Below are 18,856 nucleotides of genomic sequence, written 5' to 3'. Positions count from 1 at the left end.
GGAAGCCATGTAATGAACATGTGACACTGCCTTGAGAAGGGCTGAAAAAACCCCACTACCTGTGTTTTCGTTTACGGAAGTGTTTCTTGATCAAGAATCCATTTAGGATCCTTTATGTGGGGGGAGTTTGGCTAAGCTAGTATTCCTTGCATGAGTCTTGCATGAGTAATGTTGCTTTGAACTATTCATTCCATACATATGTTTGTTGCTTAGGATACCCTGCTTGGTGAATTAAGTGTCCTGACAAGGAATGTTCCCCTAGAAATTCTGGAGTAGTGTCTGCTTGCCTTGATAGCTGGCAAGCACTGCCTCAAAAGCTGACTTAACACTGCATGGATTTTAGCATGGACAATGCTGTCTATGATTCCTGGGTTAAAAGTACCTGCTAGTTTAAAGTCACAGCTAAACCAGGGTCTGCATAACTGCAGGCAGAGTATTTGTGGGGTTTGAGGTACTGAAGCTCAAGAGTGCAAATATTTCTGGGATGTTTTGTATCTCTAACAAAAGAGATTTCCAGGTGGGTAATTTGTTCTGTATCTTCAGTGTGCCTGATCTACTATGTCATCTATCAAGAAGTCAGGAAGTAATGATAAAGCCTGCATGTCACCTGTCTATTGTCTTTTACTGTGACATTCTAATTAATGCTCACATCTGACCTATTTTTTTCCTGTGCTGTCTGTTTCAGTGCTTGATGGCCACAGCAGGGCACTAAACAATATTAGAAAACAACCCCAGCATTAAGACTTACAATTTCCACACGACCGGCTGAAAAAGCAGTTGTCACTGCCTTCCTGGTGCAGCATGGCGTTTGGACCTGGTGTTCTCTGCCTGTTCCTGTGGACAATAACAGGTAGGAGTTTACTTCTGTGTCTGAGTCACCCAGACAGAACAAGTGAATTAAATGCTCCTGGAGTGTGTATACAGCTGTGAAATAAATATGAATAAGGCAAAAGCTGGGAAATCTTGTGCAAAAAGCTTTGGTAAGTTGCAATGGAGGAAGGCAGTTGTGAGTAGATGTTTGAAGCCAATTTCAGCTGTTTTGGGGGAGATGCATGGGGCAAGAGTGGGTGGTGGGAGAGTTCAAAGAGTTTTACCTCTTTTTCGCTTGCAGGAGAGCAATTAAAGAATAATGAGTTTCTTGCATTGTGAGATACATTTCTGTTCTGAATTATCATAAGGGGGTTTATATATGAGTAGCATGAGTGCATTGGTTCACATCTCTCACCTCATCATACTCTCTACAAACTTATCTATCCTTTCAAAAAACACAGGAAAGTCCTGTAAGTTTCTGCTTCAGCCACAGGAGCAGGTAATTTATTCCATAACCAGACAGATGAAGAATGATAGTTAATACTGCCTCTGTCAGAGAGAGACTTAATCTGGTGCAGGTAGTTTTGATATGGTAACTGAAGAAAAGTATATGAAGTAGTGGGGTATATTTCCTTAAAAAATATTGTTTGAATTCTGTCTGTGGTGGTACTGGTAGTATCCATATTAGCAGAAATTGAGATAAATAATACACCTTTGTCTGACTTTCATCTCTTGTAGTATCAACAGAATGGGCTGTTTCATGAGGGAGAGACTTGCTTAATGTGCTAAGGCTTAAATTGACAGCTAAATTTGGAAAAGCTGGATGAAAGTGGATGGATATTAGCCTACAGCTGAGGGGATAGGCATTAACTATGTCCAAGCTTGTAGATGGTTTGAGGTAGTCATCAAGGAGGATCTCATCTATGAGGATCTCATTGTGCCAAGTTTTTGAACAGAACATGGAGCTGGTTTTTGTTGCTGTAGTGAACAGTATGCCTTTTGTAAATAAAATCTTTTCCTATGAGATATTGAGTACTTGCTGTAGGGTATCTTTAGAAAAAAAACCCACAGCAACTTCAACAGAAGACAGTAATGTGCAGTAAATACTGAAATTTGCCTGTAGAGAATGTCACAGTTTCATGGTTTTGATACTGCTGTTAATTGCTAGTAGATTAGAGCATCTTCCACATGCATATAGAAAGTTCCTGGTTTTTAGTTGCGAATTTGCTGTGCTCTCTTGGCTTGTCTGAGAGCAAGACGATTGCTCTCAAGATGCTGGCTGTATTTCAAGCCTCTACCTGTATCTCAACTACACCTCACAGTGTTTAGAGGATAATATAATCTAATAGATCATATTATTTATGTAAAAATGTGAGTATTTATTTCCATCTCAGTAATCAGCAGTATTTTTAATACAATTAATATTTAATTAAATTGGGAGGTTCCTGCTAATTTCCAAGATGTATTTGCTACAATGTATCAGTAAATGCTCACCTCTTCTAAATCAAAAAGACTTCTTTTTAGTGCAGGTTTTAAGGTGAATTGACTGAGACTCAGGAATTTGCTAGATGTTCATTCTGCCGGTTTTTTTCTGCCCATGAGTTTGTGCTTTTAAAGGCTACCTTTTCTTAAAAAAAAACCCCAAGTTATCTCAACACTTGTTTTAATTTAAGATACTGAGAAGTCTGACTTAATATAGGAAAGAAAAGGTTTCACATTCCATCACTGAGAGAAGAGAGAAACAGCCTCACTGATGAATAATGTTGGAAGGATGTGGAAAAATATGCTCTGGTTCATTAAAAAAATGGAGGTGGGCTACTCTGTCCTGTTTAGGTGATGTTTATTTAGTTTTATATCAGGCATGATAGTTTTTGACTAATAGTGTTTTACTGCTTTTAATGAATGTGTGGGTTAACCTTTGCTGGCTGCCAGGAGCACAGCAAGTCACTCTATCACTTCCCTTTCTCAGCAAGGTGGGAGAGAAAAATAAGATTAAAAACTCTGTGGACTGAGATTGAGACAGGGAGGCCATGTTTCAGTTAGTCAAGAGATGACGAGACTTGACTTAGTGAAGTTTATTTAATTTATTATCGATTAAGCAGAGCAGGATAATGAGAAGTAAGAACTACTATAAAAACACCTTGCCATCGCTTCTCCCATCTTTCTATATTCAACTTTACTCCCAATTCTTCTTTCTTCCCCTGAGCAGCTCAGAGAGCCAGGGAACGAAGGTTGCAATTAGCTCATAATGCTTCCTCTCTGTTGCGCCTTTCTCCTCACACCCTGGTCTCTGCATGGGATCTTTCCCATGGGTTCAGATTCTTCAAGAACTATACCACCATAGGTCCTTTTCACATGAAAGTCCTTCAGGAACAGGCTGCTGCAGTGTGGATCCCCTGTGGGGCCGCACAAAAATGTGTTTCTGTGTGGACTCCTCTTCATTGGGTTGTGGTTCAGGCCAGGAGCCTGCTCCAGCCTGGGTTTTTCCAGGGTTCACAACTTCCTTCAGGACTTACCCACATGCTTTGAGGTGGGGTCCTCCATGTGTTGCAGGGGTAGGTATCTGCTTTACTGTGGATCCCCATGGACTGAAGCAGGACAATGTGCTTCACCATGGTTTTCACCACAGCTGCAGGGGAATCCCTGCAGCGGCACTGGAGCACTTCCTACCCCTTCTTCAGTGACCTTGCTGTACACAAGATGGCTTTTCCTACATTTTCTTACTCCTCTCTCCTGCCTGGTGTGTTTGTACCAGACTTTTTGCCACTTTCCAAAACCTTATCACAGAGGAGTTGCCACTGTCCCTGTTTGGCTCAGCCTTGACCTCTTTTATGAGAGTCAGTCTTATAAAAGGTTCTGTCCTGACATGGGGCATTTTCTGGTGTCTTCTCACAAAGACATTACAGCAGTCTGTTTCCCCCCACCCCCAGCTACCAAGATTTGTCGCATAAACGTAATTGATACAGATATCCATCACTGACTAATGTTCATGCCTGTCAGGAGGCTTAAGCTGAGTGTAGCAATAGGTAGGAGTGTGTACCATGCTTCTATCACTCAACATCTCATGCATTTTGGGTGATTAATTTCCAAAATCTCTGGATGCACCTCCTAATTTATCAATATAGAAATTCCTTAGAGTCCTTATAATCTCATTTCACTTTTTTTTAATCCATTCATTAATCAAAGCAGCATATATTGAAATACATTTCAATTATTATGGCCATTAATTAATGTTTTTTTTCTAATGTATTTTTTCTCTATGAGATAGAGGAGATAATTGTTTTCTAGCACAGAAACATGAGTTTACTTTGCAGCTGGGAGTCCAGTACTTTGGAAGCAATTAAGTCTGGCTCTCATCTTGAGTGGGCATATTCTAATTTGGCTTTTGAAATAGACCTTGGAAATACTGCATTTCTGCAAATATTATGAATAATGTTCTCATGGTTCACTCTTGGTTTTGTGTGTGTGTGTTACATGTTTTGTTTTGAGATTAGCCACTCCAACAAAAATATAAATAGTCATTACCAGATAATTGCAGTCACAGGTGTTGTGCCATCTTGTCTCCTGTTTTCAAGTCCACATAGCACAAATGTAGATTATATTACCTCCCAGATTCTTTGATAGCCTTCACTAATGTCCTTTTCTTTACTCTTGCAGAAGGTGTTTCTAAACACATTACAAACCCTCAATTTTCAACATATTTCACTACTACTGGTCTTGGACTTTGAAAAAGATTAATACCTTTCTCTTCCTACATGTCTAACATGTAAAGCCAAGGCCAGGAGTATCAAAGGACAGTTTAAGAAGTAGGTGTGCCTTTGAAATGACCGTGGAACCACTGCCCTGGGGTCGTGATTCATTCTTTGTTACTTATACTACCATGCCTAGATGTTCTAGTGTCCTGATTCACACAGATCCTTCCAGAGATACAAGGTGGTGTAGTGCCTGATTACAATCTCTGAGATTTTAGTGAGTTATGCTGTATGCCAGGTTAGTTCACATTTTCCGTACCTCTGTTGGTATGGTTCCAGAACCTCTGGTTCTGGTATTTCCTTGTGGAGGGAAGCAATAAATAGTTGCAGCTGTGCATCTACCTTTTTTTTTTTTTTTTTTTTTTTTTTTTCCCTACTTTTTTTTCTTTTTTTTTTTTTCTTCTTTTCTTTTTTTCTTTTTTCTTTTTAAATAACACTTAGTTGGTTTATCAGTGACAAACAAGGATAATGACACTTCATGGAATGAAAACAGTACTTGGAAAGGATCATGTGGTGGTTTCAGGCAGATTTTGGGAGAAACCCTCCCACGGGGCCCTCCTCCCCTCCCCTAACCGGTTTGGGAAAAGACTTCCTCAGAGAGAAGTGGAAAAAAACTGTTTATTAAACAGGCAAAGCACTCCCAGCACAATACCCGATGACAAGAGCTTCGTGCTGCTTACGGAGGGATAACAAACTTAAAAAGAGAAAGTCAAAAAGCGAAAGTCTCCTCTTGAAGATAGTCACTGTGCTCTACTGCTCTGTCTCTGCTGGCGTTGGGAGAAAAGGAGATGTGCAGGGCTGGTCTTGGTGGGGTGGGTCCCCTGTGGAGGCCCCCGGTGCTTCCCCCAGGTCCTTAGTCCGGAGAGGTTGGAGCAGTTCCGAGGAGAGGGCAAAAAAAGAAAAAAAAAAGAAGGAAAAAAAAAAAGAGGAAAAAAAAAGCAAAAAAGCTTCAGCTGTTCTACAGCATCTAAATACGCTAGCACTAAACTAACTAACTAACTGCCAGGGAAAAAAAAAACCAACAGAGCTTCTTTCGTCTTGCAGTGTTCCAACTCCCCTGCTTCAAGGTCACTCAGAGGAGCAGAGTTTTTTCCTGGGGAAAAACAAACTCTGCTTCCCCTCTCCTCTGCACCCAGTAGACTATTGGGGGATACACAGTCACCCTAGGACAGATCATCAGACCCACTGAGCTAATTATGTTGCCTTGACAGATCCTGGACAAAAGAAGTGTGAAGACTGTTGTAATGACCATAAAGGCTTTGCAGATCCTTATTTGCAGATGTAACTAGATTACTCTTGGTAGCTTTTGTTGAGGATTTGCTTTTATGTGACTGAGCATTTTTTTAATGTCTGCTCCTCAGTCAGCACCTTAACCAACACCCAAAAGGGTACTTTGTTATCCCATATGTATCTGTGTTTAAAGACCGGAGAGACAGCAGAGTCCGAACAACCTCAGGGCAGCCTGCAGTAAAAGAATGAAAATGCTTTCATGGTGTGCAGCGATGTTAGCTACTGCTAGAGGAACCAATGCACTGACATTTCACATGTTGAAATGTTCACATGTCAGTGATACTTCTTTCCTGGTTTCGAGGACAGTATCTTCTGTAGGGCATTACCAAAGTTGATGGAGTATAAGCCTTTTTCATCGTTTAGGATATGAAGTGTGCTTTGCAGGGGTCTATAGGTCTGCTGTGGAAATTCTCTCTAGCTTGAAAATTACAATTTTAATTTCTCCTCTTAGATGACTGTAACTAAAAATAAAACTTATTTTAATTTTACACTTTAATAGTGCTTTTCCTAAAGTATTCATTGTAATGATTTGTTACTGACCTAATATTACACATTTGCACAGAAACATGTTTCTCTTTTCTCTTTTTAAAGGCCTGTTTCTCATCTCTTTACTGATTTATAGGATTAACTAAATGCATATGAGTTGCAAAAAGACAGAGTGGTTGAATGGAATGCCTGAGTCCTGTATGTAATTTCAACCCAGACTTTTTCTGGCTCCCCTGTTCTAAGTTGTGCAGACAACTTAAAGAAAAGAGTGATGACAATTCCGAGTCTCTGCCAGGGCCTTATGTTCTTGGAGGCAAAAGGGAATATAGAGGAAATGTTTATATGCAGTGTAACAGAAGAAAAAATGCAGAAATTTTGAGCATCTTCTGGGTACAGATAGGGATACTTCATGTCTGGGCTGTGTAAGAACAGGATAGGTTGTTTTAAGTGCATGCTTCCCTGGATAGATTTTTTTGAGTGAAAGTGTAAAGTGGAACAGTTGACAGCATCCTAGCTCTGTGTGAAGGAGTAGCTGCAGTCAGAAAAATAGGATTTGAAGCTCTTTATCCTTTTTGTCAGCTTCCTGTTCAGCTATACCTATTTGCAAGCCATTAGTCTTCTTAAAAATTTGTTTTCATTTCATGGTTTTTTTTACCCCACACAGCCAGCTCTGCAAAACCATCATACCATCTTGCCCATGCTATCCCTCAGTATGTGGTGCAATTTTCTTTGTTTGATTTGGGGTTTTTTTGAATTGAACTAAGCTCCTTTGTAAACTTTACATTCTTCCTGGGCAGTTTGATTCTCCACATATATTTTGATAGCTGTATTAAGACCATGTATTGTGAAGGAGTATGCTGCAGTTCAGCCCAGATGAGGTGGTGGGAACTGTAGTGTGATGCTGGACACACTGCATGTGTTGGAGAATCTCTGTGTCTCATATTCAGACCTAACCCCTATGGCCAGCCTATTCCTACTCCTTGATTTCATTTTTCCTGATCTAACTATTGTGAATAATGAGGTACAAAGCAGGTAAAGTCACCTTTGTCTTCCATTCCTGTCTTAGCTTCACAGTGGGGGCATGTTTGTTTTCATTCATTGAGTTAGCAAGTCCAGTTAAAAACCGAAGAGAATAATTTTCTGGTTTAACTCAACTTTCTTGAAACATCAGATTTTAGGGAGAGAAATTCTGAAGAGCAGTTATAACCAGGGAAAAAACACCTAGAAAAGATGTTAAAAACTGACTGGAATATATAATATGTTGATTCATGCTTTTTTTGACCATTTCACACTCAGTCTGTAATGTGCTATGAAAATAATTCTGATGTCATGTTAAAAAATAATGTGCTATGAAAATAATTCTGATGTCATGTTTACTGTAAATGAAGGAAAGAGCTACATACTGAAGCAAGCTCTTGGGTTTTCACATGAACTTGTGGGTAAACCAGCAAAAGTTTGAGAAATTGATCCAGGTTTTATAGTAAGACCAGTAAGTATGTTAGAGTGAGGAACTCTTCATGACATTCAGATGAGACAGCAAATCTTTTTCCTATTTAGAGTTTTGCTCCCTTCTCCCTCAAGTGAAACAATGACATGCATTTTATTTGAGTTTTGTTTTAAAATGTGTTTTTAAAGATCCCAGTTGGAACATGCTGTGGAAGTAATGGAGGTGCCCCATGATTCTTTTTTTTTTTGTATTCTCTGCTCTGTTCTTGTTTTTAAGTATTGGCAATTTGCTTTCATCTCCATGTATTTGAATTTGTAGCACAGCAGTAAAAGGTACTTCTGCAAAATATGTCAATGTTCTACTCTGAAAAAGCCACCAGATTACTAATATTACTGCAAAGGGACATGCTAAAAAGGTAGTGATGATGACAGTGGAAGGAAATTAGCTTTTTTAAACAGGGTACCACCTGTCTCTATTTTGTAAGCCATTTAAGGTCACAGTAGATGACGTTATGGCTTGGTTGTAGTGCTGTGCCTTATGTTCGTGGTGTTGTTGCAGGTTCCAGTTGTGAGCAGTGCAGAGAAGGAGCCACGTACTCAGGTGCAGTAATATCTCCCAACTTAGAAACCACTAAAATCATGCGAGTTCCTCACGCTTTGTCAGTGTCCGACTGCATTGCAGCCTGTTGTGACCTCTCTGGGTGTGACCTGTCCTGGATGTTTGAGCGGCGCTGTTACATCGTGAACTGCCAACACAAGGACAATTGTGAACCGAAAAAAATTGAAACTGTGAAATCCTACCTTGTCTTTGTGCTGAGGCCTTCTCAGAGGCCAGCCCCACTGCTAGGGTTTGGGCAAGTGATCCCAAGCATGGTCCACTCTGTGGGACTCCAGAATGATCCATCAGAGGAAGTGAGTAGCCTGAAGAAGCTGTCTCTGCTTGGAAAAGAACACAGCCTTGAGGAGATACCTGAATACATTGATGATTATAAAGAGTTGGAACAGGACCCCTTTCAGGTGGGTGTCAAACATGAGCAGAAGGACAGTGTGGATTATGCTGACTGGGGCCTGATGGTGGCAGGTGAAAATGGCTTCAATACTTCCACGGATGATGATAGAGATAAGCAGGAAGATTTTGCTGAAAAGAAAGGGAAGGCTGGGAAGGTGGACAGCTTTCTGAATAAAAACAGCTCTGAAGTGACTTCCATCAATGAACACTCCACAGAGAGGTCATCCCTTCCAGAGATTACACCACTGCCTGGGATGACATTTGAAAGGGAAGCAGCTGTTCCACTTCTTGCACAACCTGAGGATGCTTTGCAAAAAGAGGTATGTTTGCCCCTCAGGAAGAAGTATGGTTTGGCCTTTGGAAATTATTTTAGTTTTCAAATCTTTGAAAATCTTAGGTTATTGCTTTGTGATATTACAACTCTCAAGTGACTTACAGTCATGTTATTGCGTAGAAGAGGCTGAGGGGCATAGGATTGTCTTAAGGGGCAGGTGAATCACTAAAGGACTTTCTTCTTCTCTTTTTTTTTTTTTTTTTTTTTTTTTTTTTTCATCAGATGATAAGGATTAATGTTCCTTTTAGGGCACTGTGAGATTTCCTTGAAGGTGTACAAATGAGTGAACCTGGACCTGGTGTAATAGTGTTACAGTGTCACTTCTGACCCCTGGTGACTCATTGGAAGAAGTTAGCAGAGCAGTGCTAGTAGACCCTCTGGTATTCAAAGGCCAAGACTGGCAAACATAAGCTCCTCCATCAATAAAATTAGGCCTGATTCATGAGTTTCATGCTACTAGTGCATAGCGGTGTTACAGATGTAAGTGCTGAGCTAATTTTTATAATGCTTTTAAAACATGAGAGGGGCATGGAACTTAAGGAGGGATGATAGCAGTTTTGGACCATGATGTGCAGGAGGATAAAGTGGGTAAGGTGTTTCTGTTCTCAGAATCCTTGAGTCTGATAAATAGAAAAGTAAGTTAATTACTTAAAATGCAATATATAGGTGTCATGGGTTAGTACAGTTTGGTTTTTTAGTTATAGAAGAATGTAGAATAATTCTCCAGGTCAGGACCTGGGAATTGCTTTAGAAAAAGACAGGGATCTATCAGAGGATTAGTTGGAATATTGGCATCTGTTCTGACCACCGAAAATTGTCGGCTACGAGTTTGGGAAGTACCATATAAAACCCCGTGAATTTCCTATAGGTGGGTCCTTTTTGCTTCTTTCCTTTGGCCAGAGGGAGACAGGTAACATCAAGTTGGGCCTGCTGCTCCCCCCTTTTTTGGGGGGGAGCTGGCCTGAGGCCTGGCCGGATTCCACCGGCTCCTGGGTGGTATGGGGAAGGAGAGGTTACTGCTTTAAAACAGCTACTTCCTCTAAACTTCCCTGGAGCAGGGAGAGATCTCTGCTGGGCCCCTGATAAGAGCTATGAGCACTATTTAGGCTGAGGCCGCCACGATTTACACTGAGAAGGCATTTATGATCCTGTCTGTTTTTTTTGTGATTCTGGACTGCCCGGGTGCTCTGGTCTCTGATGTTTCTCTGTGAGTTCTTCCTCCCTCACCAGCGTGGCCGTGAACATCTAACACCACAAGCTACTTTGGGAGAGACAAAGACTCCAAGCAGATTTAACCCTTTCCTAGCAACATGAAGCTTCCAGAGCTTGGCCCTTCTCTTAGAGAGTAAGAAAGGACAGAGTGAACATAAAGAAAAAAACAGCATGAAGTCAGTAAAGCGAGAGTGAAAAAAATACTATTAGAACAGGGGGTTAAAGAGTTGGTTGTTCCATTCTTACTTGAGCCATGGAAATGAACTCTATATTTAGATCATTCCTTTAAATCATAGGAAAGATACGCATTTGGGGAGATGATTGTTTAGATTTGTGTGTGGATTTCAGCAAAGGTGTTTGTGATGGACTAAGTAATATTAATCCTATAAGATGCTTGAACAGAGATAAAGATGAGAAGCTCTCTGTGCCAGTGAAGAAGTGAGAAGATATCACTGTACCTTGAGATGAAGAATCCTTTGCTTTAGAGTAACTCATCTTTAAAAGGTCACACCCCAGTATGCAAACGTCTAAGACCCAGCAGCTTGGGAATCTGTTCCTGGGAGGCGTCACAAAAGCAGGTTTCTCCGGGCGGTTGTTTTTGTGACAATTAAAAAACCCACCAGAGGACTGTTCTAAGTTGCCAGTAAGATCCATGACTCTAAGAGAGACTCTTCCCCTAAAGAATTGATGAAAGACTATTGTCAGATAGTGAAACTGACTGAAAATTACAAGTTTTGTCTCTTTATGTTGTTTTGTAAGAAAGTGAACAGTTTGTAAAGGGACGGAAGAGTGTTTTTGAAGTTTCATTCTGTTTTAGGGTTTTTTTCCAACTTTCTTTTATTCTATTCTTTTAGTGTGCATTAATAAAACTATTTGTTAATTTTTAAAGTTAAACCTGCTTTGTTTTTCTCCTAGTCTCTCTCCCACAGAAAGAGTAAGTACTAAGACCAGAATTTAGTGAACGTGAAACCACTACAATAGGTCAGTGTAAGTAAGATTCACCTGTTCTCTGTTTATGTCAGCTAGCTTGATCAATTGAGACTAAAGGGACTTTGGTTTCTTAAGAACAGGCTGGGTTCCATTAGAAAGTTTAGACAGGCTGTAAATTCATCATTTCTTGGGTTTGACTCTCCTTGCCAGAGGAAAGAGGAAATTGGCCAATGTTACCTTACTTGCTCTAAATTCCACAATATTTTGTAACCAGCAAGTATCTCTTGCTGTAAAAATGCTAATTTATTGCTCTTACTGTAGGGAAGAAAAATGCAAGCAAATAAGAAAGTTGTGTGAAATCTGTGACAACTGCAGTTCTGGGAAAGGGATGACTTATTTGTGGAGAGCAGCAAGTCATAAGAAACAGATAAAGACTTCAGGCAACTGGAAGGAACCTCCTATTAACAGCCCTGGTCCTCTTGGTGGATTTAAGACACTCTAATACCTACTGAGAGGGCAAGAGAGCAGGGCAAAAGCTGTGCAGAAAGTTTCTGAAGATTGTTGATAACTTCAAGAAGGTTATTGCTTTGAGTTGCTTCCAGGGTTTGAAGAGAGAGACTCCACTGGATCTCACCCTTGCAGGAAACAAGTGATTAGTTAGGAATGCAGGCATGAGGTAGAAGCTCCTAAAAGGGGGAGGAATAAGTGAGGAAGTAGGGTCACAACCATGGGCTACAGTAGAGCAGTCTTTGGCCTTGTTGTGGGATCTATTTGGATGAATTGCAAGGGAGATTGCCCTGGAGTTAAGTGGGATCCATGACAGCAGGTTGCTTTTTGAGGACCACTTCCTGTAGAGTCAAGGTAGCCTGTGACTTTTATGACTGACTTCATTAGTCTGGAGTGTATTGGCACATGTGAGAAGAGATTAGAACTCATCTTCATGTGTATGGAAGAACACTTGGCAACTGGATGAGTGCTGTGGCAAGCTGAAAATCAGGTACTGCTTCTGCAAGCAGGGTTGATGATGGGAGACTTGTTTTAAAAAGTTCTTAGCATGCATACCTCGAAATGAGTATAATTAATGTGGGTATTTAGGTGAGAGAAGTAGATACTGATTGTTTTTTTCTTAGTATGCAAAAAGTAGATAGGTATAGATACAGATATATATATATATGCACACAGATATGAAGAGCATGATACCAAAGTAGACTGTTCCTGCTAATAAAATTTATTGTGACTTTCTATCATGCACTTGTGCTGCAGTTAATTCTAATACAGGACAATAGCTGAGCTCTTCTTACAGAATTAAAATTAAGGAAACTCGCCGCTGCTGTACGAAACTCATCACCAATATTTCCTTCCATTTGCTAAGGGAAACTTGAAAGCATCTTTTAGTTACTGCCTGTGTAGTGTGATGGAAAGCAAGCCACACCAAGAACCTGCAGTAGCTCCATGCTCCACCATACTTGTGCACTTTATGTGTGCAGTAAGACTTAAAACCTGTTCCCATTGCATTTTGCTGTCTAATGGGAGACTCACTAGCATGGTGCTAATCTTTAGCCAGTTGACAGGATCCCTGCTAACTGAATTGCTTATGCCTTGTGCCTTAGAGGAGTCATAAAACTTTGAGCTCGCCTAAACTATGTGTCAGAGCTGAGCAAGTTTATTCCCTGTCTCTAAGGGATCATGTAAATACCTTTTTATAAAAATTGAGATTTCACATCCTGAAGCAGTGATAAATATATACGGCCAAGCCTACTTCGTAGAGCTCTACTTTGATTTTCCTACCCCAGATGGAATATAAAGATTTTGCTTTCTCTTTTACACTGTGTAGATTGTAATTTATTGGAAAGAGAAATGGGGAGAAACTTATTTCTCACCAGGACACAGAGGAGTCATTCAGTCATTCTTGTGTGATATTTATATTATGCTAGCACAGCCACTGAAATTCCAACAGAAAGGCTGAGGAATGAGCTTGCTGCTTTCAGTGCAGAAGGGATGAAACTCTAAACCTGGGTAAGTCTTTAGCCACAGCTAATAATGATGCTGAAGAACTGATAAAACAAATGTAGTTAGAAGGTAGGTGGGACATGCTCTGTGAGCAGAGCTGTAGAAAGCACGTTAATGGGATAACATTGAACATTGTTCATGACATGTATTGGGAAATAGCTCTAAAGGTTCTCTATTAATGTAAAGAAAGAATCTGGGGAAGCGGAAGGATTTCAGAAACTGCCGAAGCCTAGACAACCTTTGTTTCCTAGGTGAGAATCCTTTGAATTTGGACACATGTGGAGAAATGGAGATGATGAGCGGTTTTAGCAGTTAGTTTTCCATGGCCTTCCCTAGAATCAGCTTCAGTGCAGACACATCTCCTCTCACCTTCCTAGTCTCCACTCTTCTTGCTTTCACTGCAAATTATGCTCGGTCACTTTGGTGAGGAAGCAAGTGGCACAGGAGGTTGGGGTCAGTGCATGGCAGTCTCCTTTTTGCCACTTGTCACTTCTTTCTCTTTTCTGTCACTGTTCTTTCCTTTTTGTTTTATCTGCACTGGTGTGGGCTTCTCTGTGGGCCTCATTTCCCTGCGAGGTGGCATGGAGTACATGCTTCCTTGAGGGTGTCTCCAGCCCTGTGCACAATGATGTTTGCTTCCAGATGTTTCCTCTCACATCTCTTGTTGTGCAGCCCCCCACATCCTCCTGTGTCCCCTGCTCAGAGTGGCTATTGCCCTTTTTTAGCTAGGTTTGAGAAGTTGCAGTGTTAGTGCATGGTGGTTTGGTTCCATCCACTGGCAAACCGACTGCGACCACCAGGGTGGCCCCTGCAGCCAGTCCTCTGCCCCCTAAGCCTTGCCAAGTATGCCTAACACAAATCTTCACCTTGCCTTCAAGTTTTTCTGGTTTGGGAACTTTACTTGTGACCCTAGTGAAATAGAAGCTGCCTGTGATATATTCTGGTGATAGGATTTCCTTCTCATGTGTCTCTTTCTCCAGCAAGCAGACATTTTCATCAAATATCATATGGATTATTTAGCACATATTTGTGTTTCCTTCTGAAAAAAGTTGGTTTTTGAAAACCAAATTTTGTAATGAAGCAAATCTTAAATTTTTACACAGGATTAAAAATGCCAAGAGGTCCCCAAATAGCTTTTTCATTGGCATGTAATCCAAACAACCTCTCAAACTGTGGTGTTTTTGTATAGGTTATGAAAATATGAAGGTCTTACAATCATGCTTGCTTCTAAGCTTAATGAATTTTCCTGTTTATTGCACATTATACAATATTTTCCTATCATCCTCTCAATTCTGCCACGACAATTCTATATCTCTGTCCTTGGATCTGCGCTAACGCATTCCCTTCTGCAGCTTCCAGACAAAGCTGTTTTGACAAGCCAGACAGAACTAGGTGGCAAAAATGTGATTCCCTGATTCCCTTCCTTCATAGTAGTCAGCAGGATGTGGTATCATCCGGTGCTGTGTTCTTTGAGCAAGGACCTCCACAGAGATTTTAAACAGAAACCAACCAAACGCAGACCTCTGGAGTCTGTGCCCTTGGAGCATCTGTGTCATAAATGTAGTCAGATGCAAGGAGCTTATTTATGTTGTTTGGGAGAGATATTTTGGGGTTTGTCATTTAAGTGAGTCACCTGACTGTTGGGTTTGCATCAGAGTTCAGAGGGATCTTATGGACTGTCACTCTCTGGCAGCTCAATAACATGAGTACATTCAGACATCTTTACAGTGTATATGCTGTCCAGCTGCCCAGAACAGAAATCTGCAGTGCTGCTTATAGTGAAGTGAGATATCTGCAAAGAATTAATTTTCTTTTTAATATTTCCATTTAACTGCTGTTCATCTAAGCCAAGTAAGGTTTTTCAGGTCTTAATCAGAGTCTAGCTGCTACTATGTTGATGCTGCAGTGTTTCAAATATCTACTCAATAGCTAAGGTCTGACTTAATTATTGTGCTTATTGTATTTGCAGGGATAATGGTGCAGTCAAAATGCATAAATCTTTACCTAAGAAACCTTGAGATGGCTGACAGACTCTATGTGGTGGTGAGCCTTTTAGTGTCTGGCTTGCCTTCAGAATTCATATTTAAGATTTAGAATGCAGTTGAATATCATAGATGGTCATCTTTTATTTTGGCTTTGTTTCAGTTTTGAGGCCTACAGAAGCTGACTAGTTCTGTTTGGTTAAAAATACATTGATTTGATCCATAGAGGGTGTGTACAACCTCTGACAGATGTTTTGATATTTAGATTTACCTTTCTATTTTGAACTATGTACTTCGTATTATATGATTAGTCTCATTTTCTGTTGGAATTCTCAAGAGATTTGTACTCAGGTCAAACCCAGAGAACTGGAGGATCTGGGCCCTCACCATTGGTGTGCTTGTATTGAGCAGTATTGGCTGTAAAAAAGGGTAAAAACAAAAAAAATCCCAAAGCACCTACCAACAGAACTGCCTATCAGACTCAGTCCCAGAAGGAATTCTTTTCTTTCCTTTAAATTTCATTTCCCAAGCTGGAATTTAGGTAATCTTGCCCTCTACATCAGTTCCAGCAAATCTCTCAGTAACAGTTTATGTCTGAGAACTTAATTTCTGATATATTCTCTCCCCTAGTTGTCTGCTGTCTGCTAACATTTTTAGTTTGTCTTTTTGGCTGTGACACCGCTTCAGACGTGACAGTGCCTGCCACAGGGCACCTTTTTTGACTGCAGTGTCTTGCATATGCTTGCTGACTGATGTTTGGTGCCACTGCAGAAGAGGCACTCTGGAAATGCACATTTGAGATGACTTTGTCTCCATCTGTCCCACAAAGCCATGATGCCTGCTTTCCAGCTGCAGGATTGGCAACAGATGAGGAAAGGAGAGAAGCCAGAGGAAGCCCAGGAAAATAGACTTCCCTCAAATTCAGAAGGCAAAAGCACACTGTGGTTTGCCCAACTGTGTCGCTGTGTCCCTCACGCCTGGCAGGCGCGCAGGCTAGCTCAGTTCTGCACTGCGACAGCGTGGATCGGTCGGGGTTACAGGCAGGGCGAGTAACCTCCTCCCGGTGGGTTTTTGTTTCCCCACAAAGGCGAGTGGACCTGATGGCGTAACGACTGCGGCGACGGAAAAAGGGTTGACTCTCTTTAGGCAGGGTAGAAGGTAGTTTATTAAGGGGAGTCCGGCAAGGAGCTCCACCTCAGACAACTGCTGCCCAGAGAGAGAGCAGAGATCAAAGCCTTGTGGCCACTTATAAATGGGGGAGGGTCCAGGGGTGGTGACAACGGGTCAGCCAACCAGGGAACACAGGGGCGGTAACAGGGGGTGTCAACTTCTGAACCATTAACAAATCACAAGAGGGGAGGAGGGGATTCCCCGGGCACCAGCCTATCACTCGACGCCTCTCCTGGATCTTTCCAGAATCCAGGGAAGGGTCTCGAAGTGACAGACAGGGCGACCAAGAGGAGAGAGGGGGGATTGACAGGGACAGGTGCAGGAGAGAAATGATTGGCATAAAATGTCTGGTTATATAACTAACTCATAAGGGGGAATACTATTACAGAACACAGAGGGGTACAGTGGACTGAACCATTACAAAAATAACTTATAAATCTTACAAAAATAACTTAATAAAACAACTCTCGCACCACTACACAACTGTGGGAAAAAAATCTTTTATAAAGATGAGAGCTGGAGTGAGTATGTAAGGAAGACCTATCTGGAGGAAAGACCTTTTGTCAGGATATAAAACAGGATGGGCTTGAGGCTCTGCCTGTACATGATGCCGTCGAGGGTGAGATTCCTGAAGGCACTACTTTAGGGGAGCTGCAGTCCCTGATCCTGCTACCAGTGTCCAGCTGTTCTGAGAGTACTGTCTGCATGTGGAGCAGAGCTGGAGGTATGACCACAAAGGTGCTTGTGTTGTCTGTGTTATGGACTCACCCAAAAGTGCAGCTCTTGCTGTTGTCCTCAGCATCCTCAAGGGTGGGTAGCCGCAATCCCAGATACTGCACAGGGATCTTTTCTCTGTGTCCATTGTTGAAGGTTGAGACGGAGTTGCAGATGACTTCTCTGCTCTCTGTTTCCTTGCAGGCTGGGAAGGAACAGTTCATGGCATTGTTTTCATGTTCACAGCTGCACAGGGAGCTTTTTCTCTTGTCCAGAAGGCAGGACTGCTCTTATTTCCTAGGGAGGTAAACTTCAAAGGGAAAGTAGAGCACCTGAAATGCAAAGAGTAGAGAGTTGGGACTGTTCAGCCTTGAGCAGAGAGGGTTCAAGGGATTTTAGAGATGTGTATAAATTGCTCTGATGGGTGTTAAGAAGATGAAGCCAGGCTCTTCTCAGTGCTGTTCAGTGGCAGGGCAAGATACAATAGACACAAAATGAACTACAGGGAATTTTACTTAAACACTAAACTCCATATTTTTTCCTGTGAGGATGGTCAAACACTGGAGGTTTTCCAGATAGGTGGATTCCCCGTCCTTGGAGATACTTATAACCTGACTGAACCTGGTCCTTGAGCTGTAGCTGACCGTGCTTTGGGGCTAGGGGCTGAACTGGGCTATCTCCAGGGGTCCGTTTCCACCTCAGCTGTTTGTGATACAAGTGTTTGCATTATGAATTTTGCCAACCTTCATAATCCTATTCCTCAGTTAATAGATGATGTACAAGTAATAGTATTTTGCTGTACCTTCACATGCCAAATACAGTAGCCATAACTAGAAAAATGCTTTTCTCATATCATTAGATCAGAAATAAGTCTTAAGAATATTAAGGAAAACCTGCTGACCCGCTGAGGATAATGTGTTGTTGAAAGGCAAGATTAACCCAGTGCTGAGTTATTCGTGCCACACTTGCCATGTCCTTTGCTGCAGTTCTGATTTACTAACAAGGTGAGGCAGTACTGCTTGATGCCTGAAGTAGAGACATGTAGGGTGTTTTATTACTGTTGAGGAGATAAAAAGGCATGAGCGACTTGTGTACTGAGCAGATGTAGTAAGAAGCAAGGATTGTGTTATGTTTGTGTATGGCACAAAGACAATAAATAATACCACACAGACTTTCTGACAGTGGCTTTTAAAGATTTATGACTATATTTAGACCTGTCGTACCGATTTTTAAAATATTTCGATAACTGGTAGCCTTAGTTGTATTTCAGGTTACCTCATGACTGTTTTGCATCTGAAACTTGGAAAATTATTAGCATTTGTTACAAAGCCTGATTGGAAAAAAACCCAGTCCTTGGTCGATGGGTATTCTGTACATGAATAAAATTTACTAGTAACATAAATATCTAGGGTCATCCTACATGCTATTAAAAAAAACTGCATACGTCTAAATCTAGATATGTGAAAAATGTCTCATAACAACTCTTTCCCTATAATTCCTTTTTTCAGGCTGCTTCACCTTCCTCTTCTTCAGATAAACCAGATTTCTCCCTAGGCATGTCAGAGAAAACTCAGACTCCCACAGTGGCCCCAGAGAATGCCACTGAAGGGATCATGCTACTTCCCACTAATACTGCACCATCCGAGCCCATGCAGCAGTTCACACTGCCTGCTACTGCTGCTAAAGCAGGTAATGTTTCAACGTAGCTGGT

At 41.3% G+C, this 18,856-nt stretch overlaps 1 protein-coding gene across 4 annotated transcripts in view; it reads left to right on the top strand.

Annotated features, from left to right (window-relative positions):
• KIAA0319 (KIAA0319 ortholog) overlaps nucleotides 1-18,856 on the top strand; it is a 60,168-nt gene that overhangs the window by 12,497 nt on the left and 28,815 nt on the right. For all 4 annotated transcript variants that reach the window (XM_040058315.2, XM_040058310.2, XM_040058293.2 and 1 more), the window contains exons 2-4: nucleotides 686-850; nucleotides 8,344-9,113; nucleotides 18,654-18,834. In XM_040058315.2, coding sequence (XP_039914249.1) covers nucleotides 802-850; nucleotides 8,344-9,113; nucleotides 18,654-18,834 — 1,000 coding nt within the window. In that variant the 5' untranslated portion in view covers nucleotides 686-801. The remainder of the gene's footprint in view (nucleotides 1-685; nucleotides 851-8,343; nucleotides 9,114-18,653; nucleotides 18,835-18,856) is intronic.

The sequence above is a fragment of the Hirundo rustica genome, chromosome 1 (genome assembly GCF_015227805.2).
Source record: "Hirundo rustica isolate bHirRus1 chromosome 1, bHirRus1.pri.v3, whole genome shotgun sequence".
Lineage (NCBI taxonomy): Eukaryota > Metazoa > Chordata > Aves > Passeriformes > Hirundinidae > Hirundo > Hirundo rustica.
This window is presented reverse-complemented; position numbering and strand designations above follow the sequence as displayed.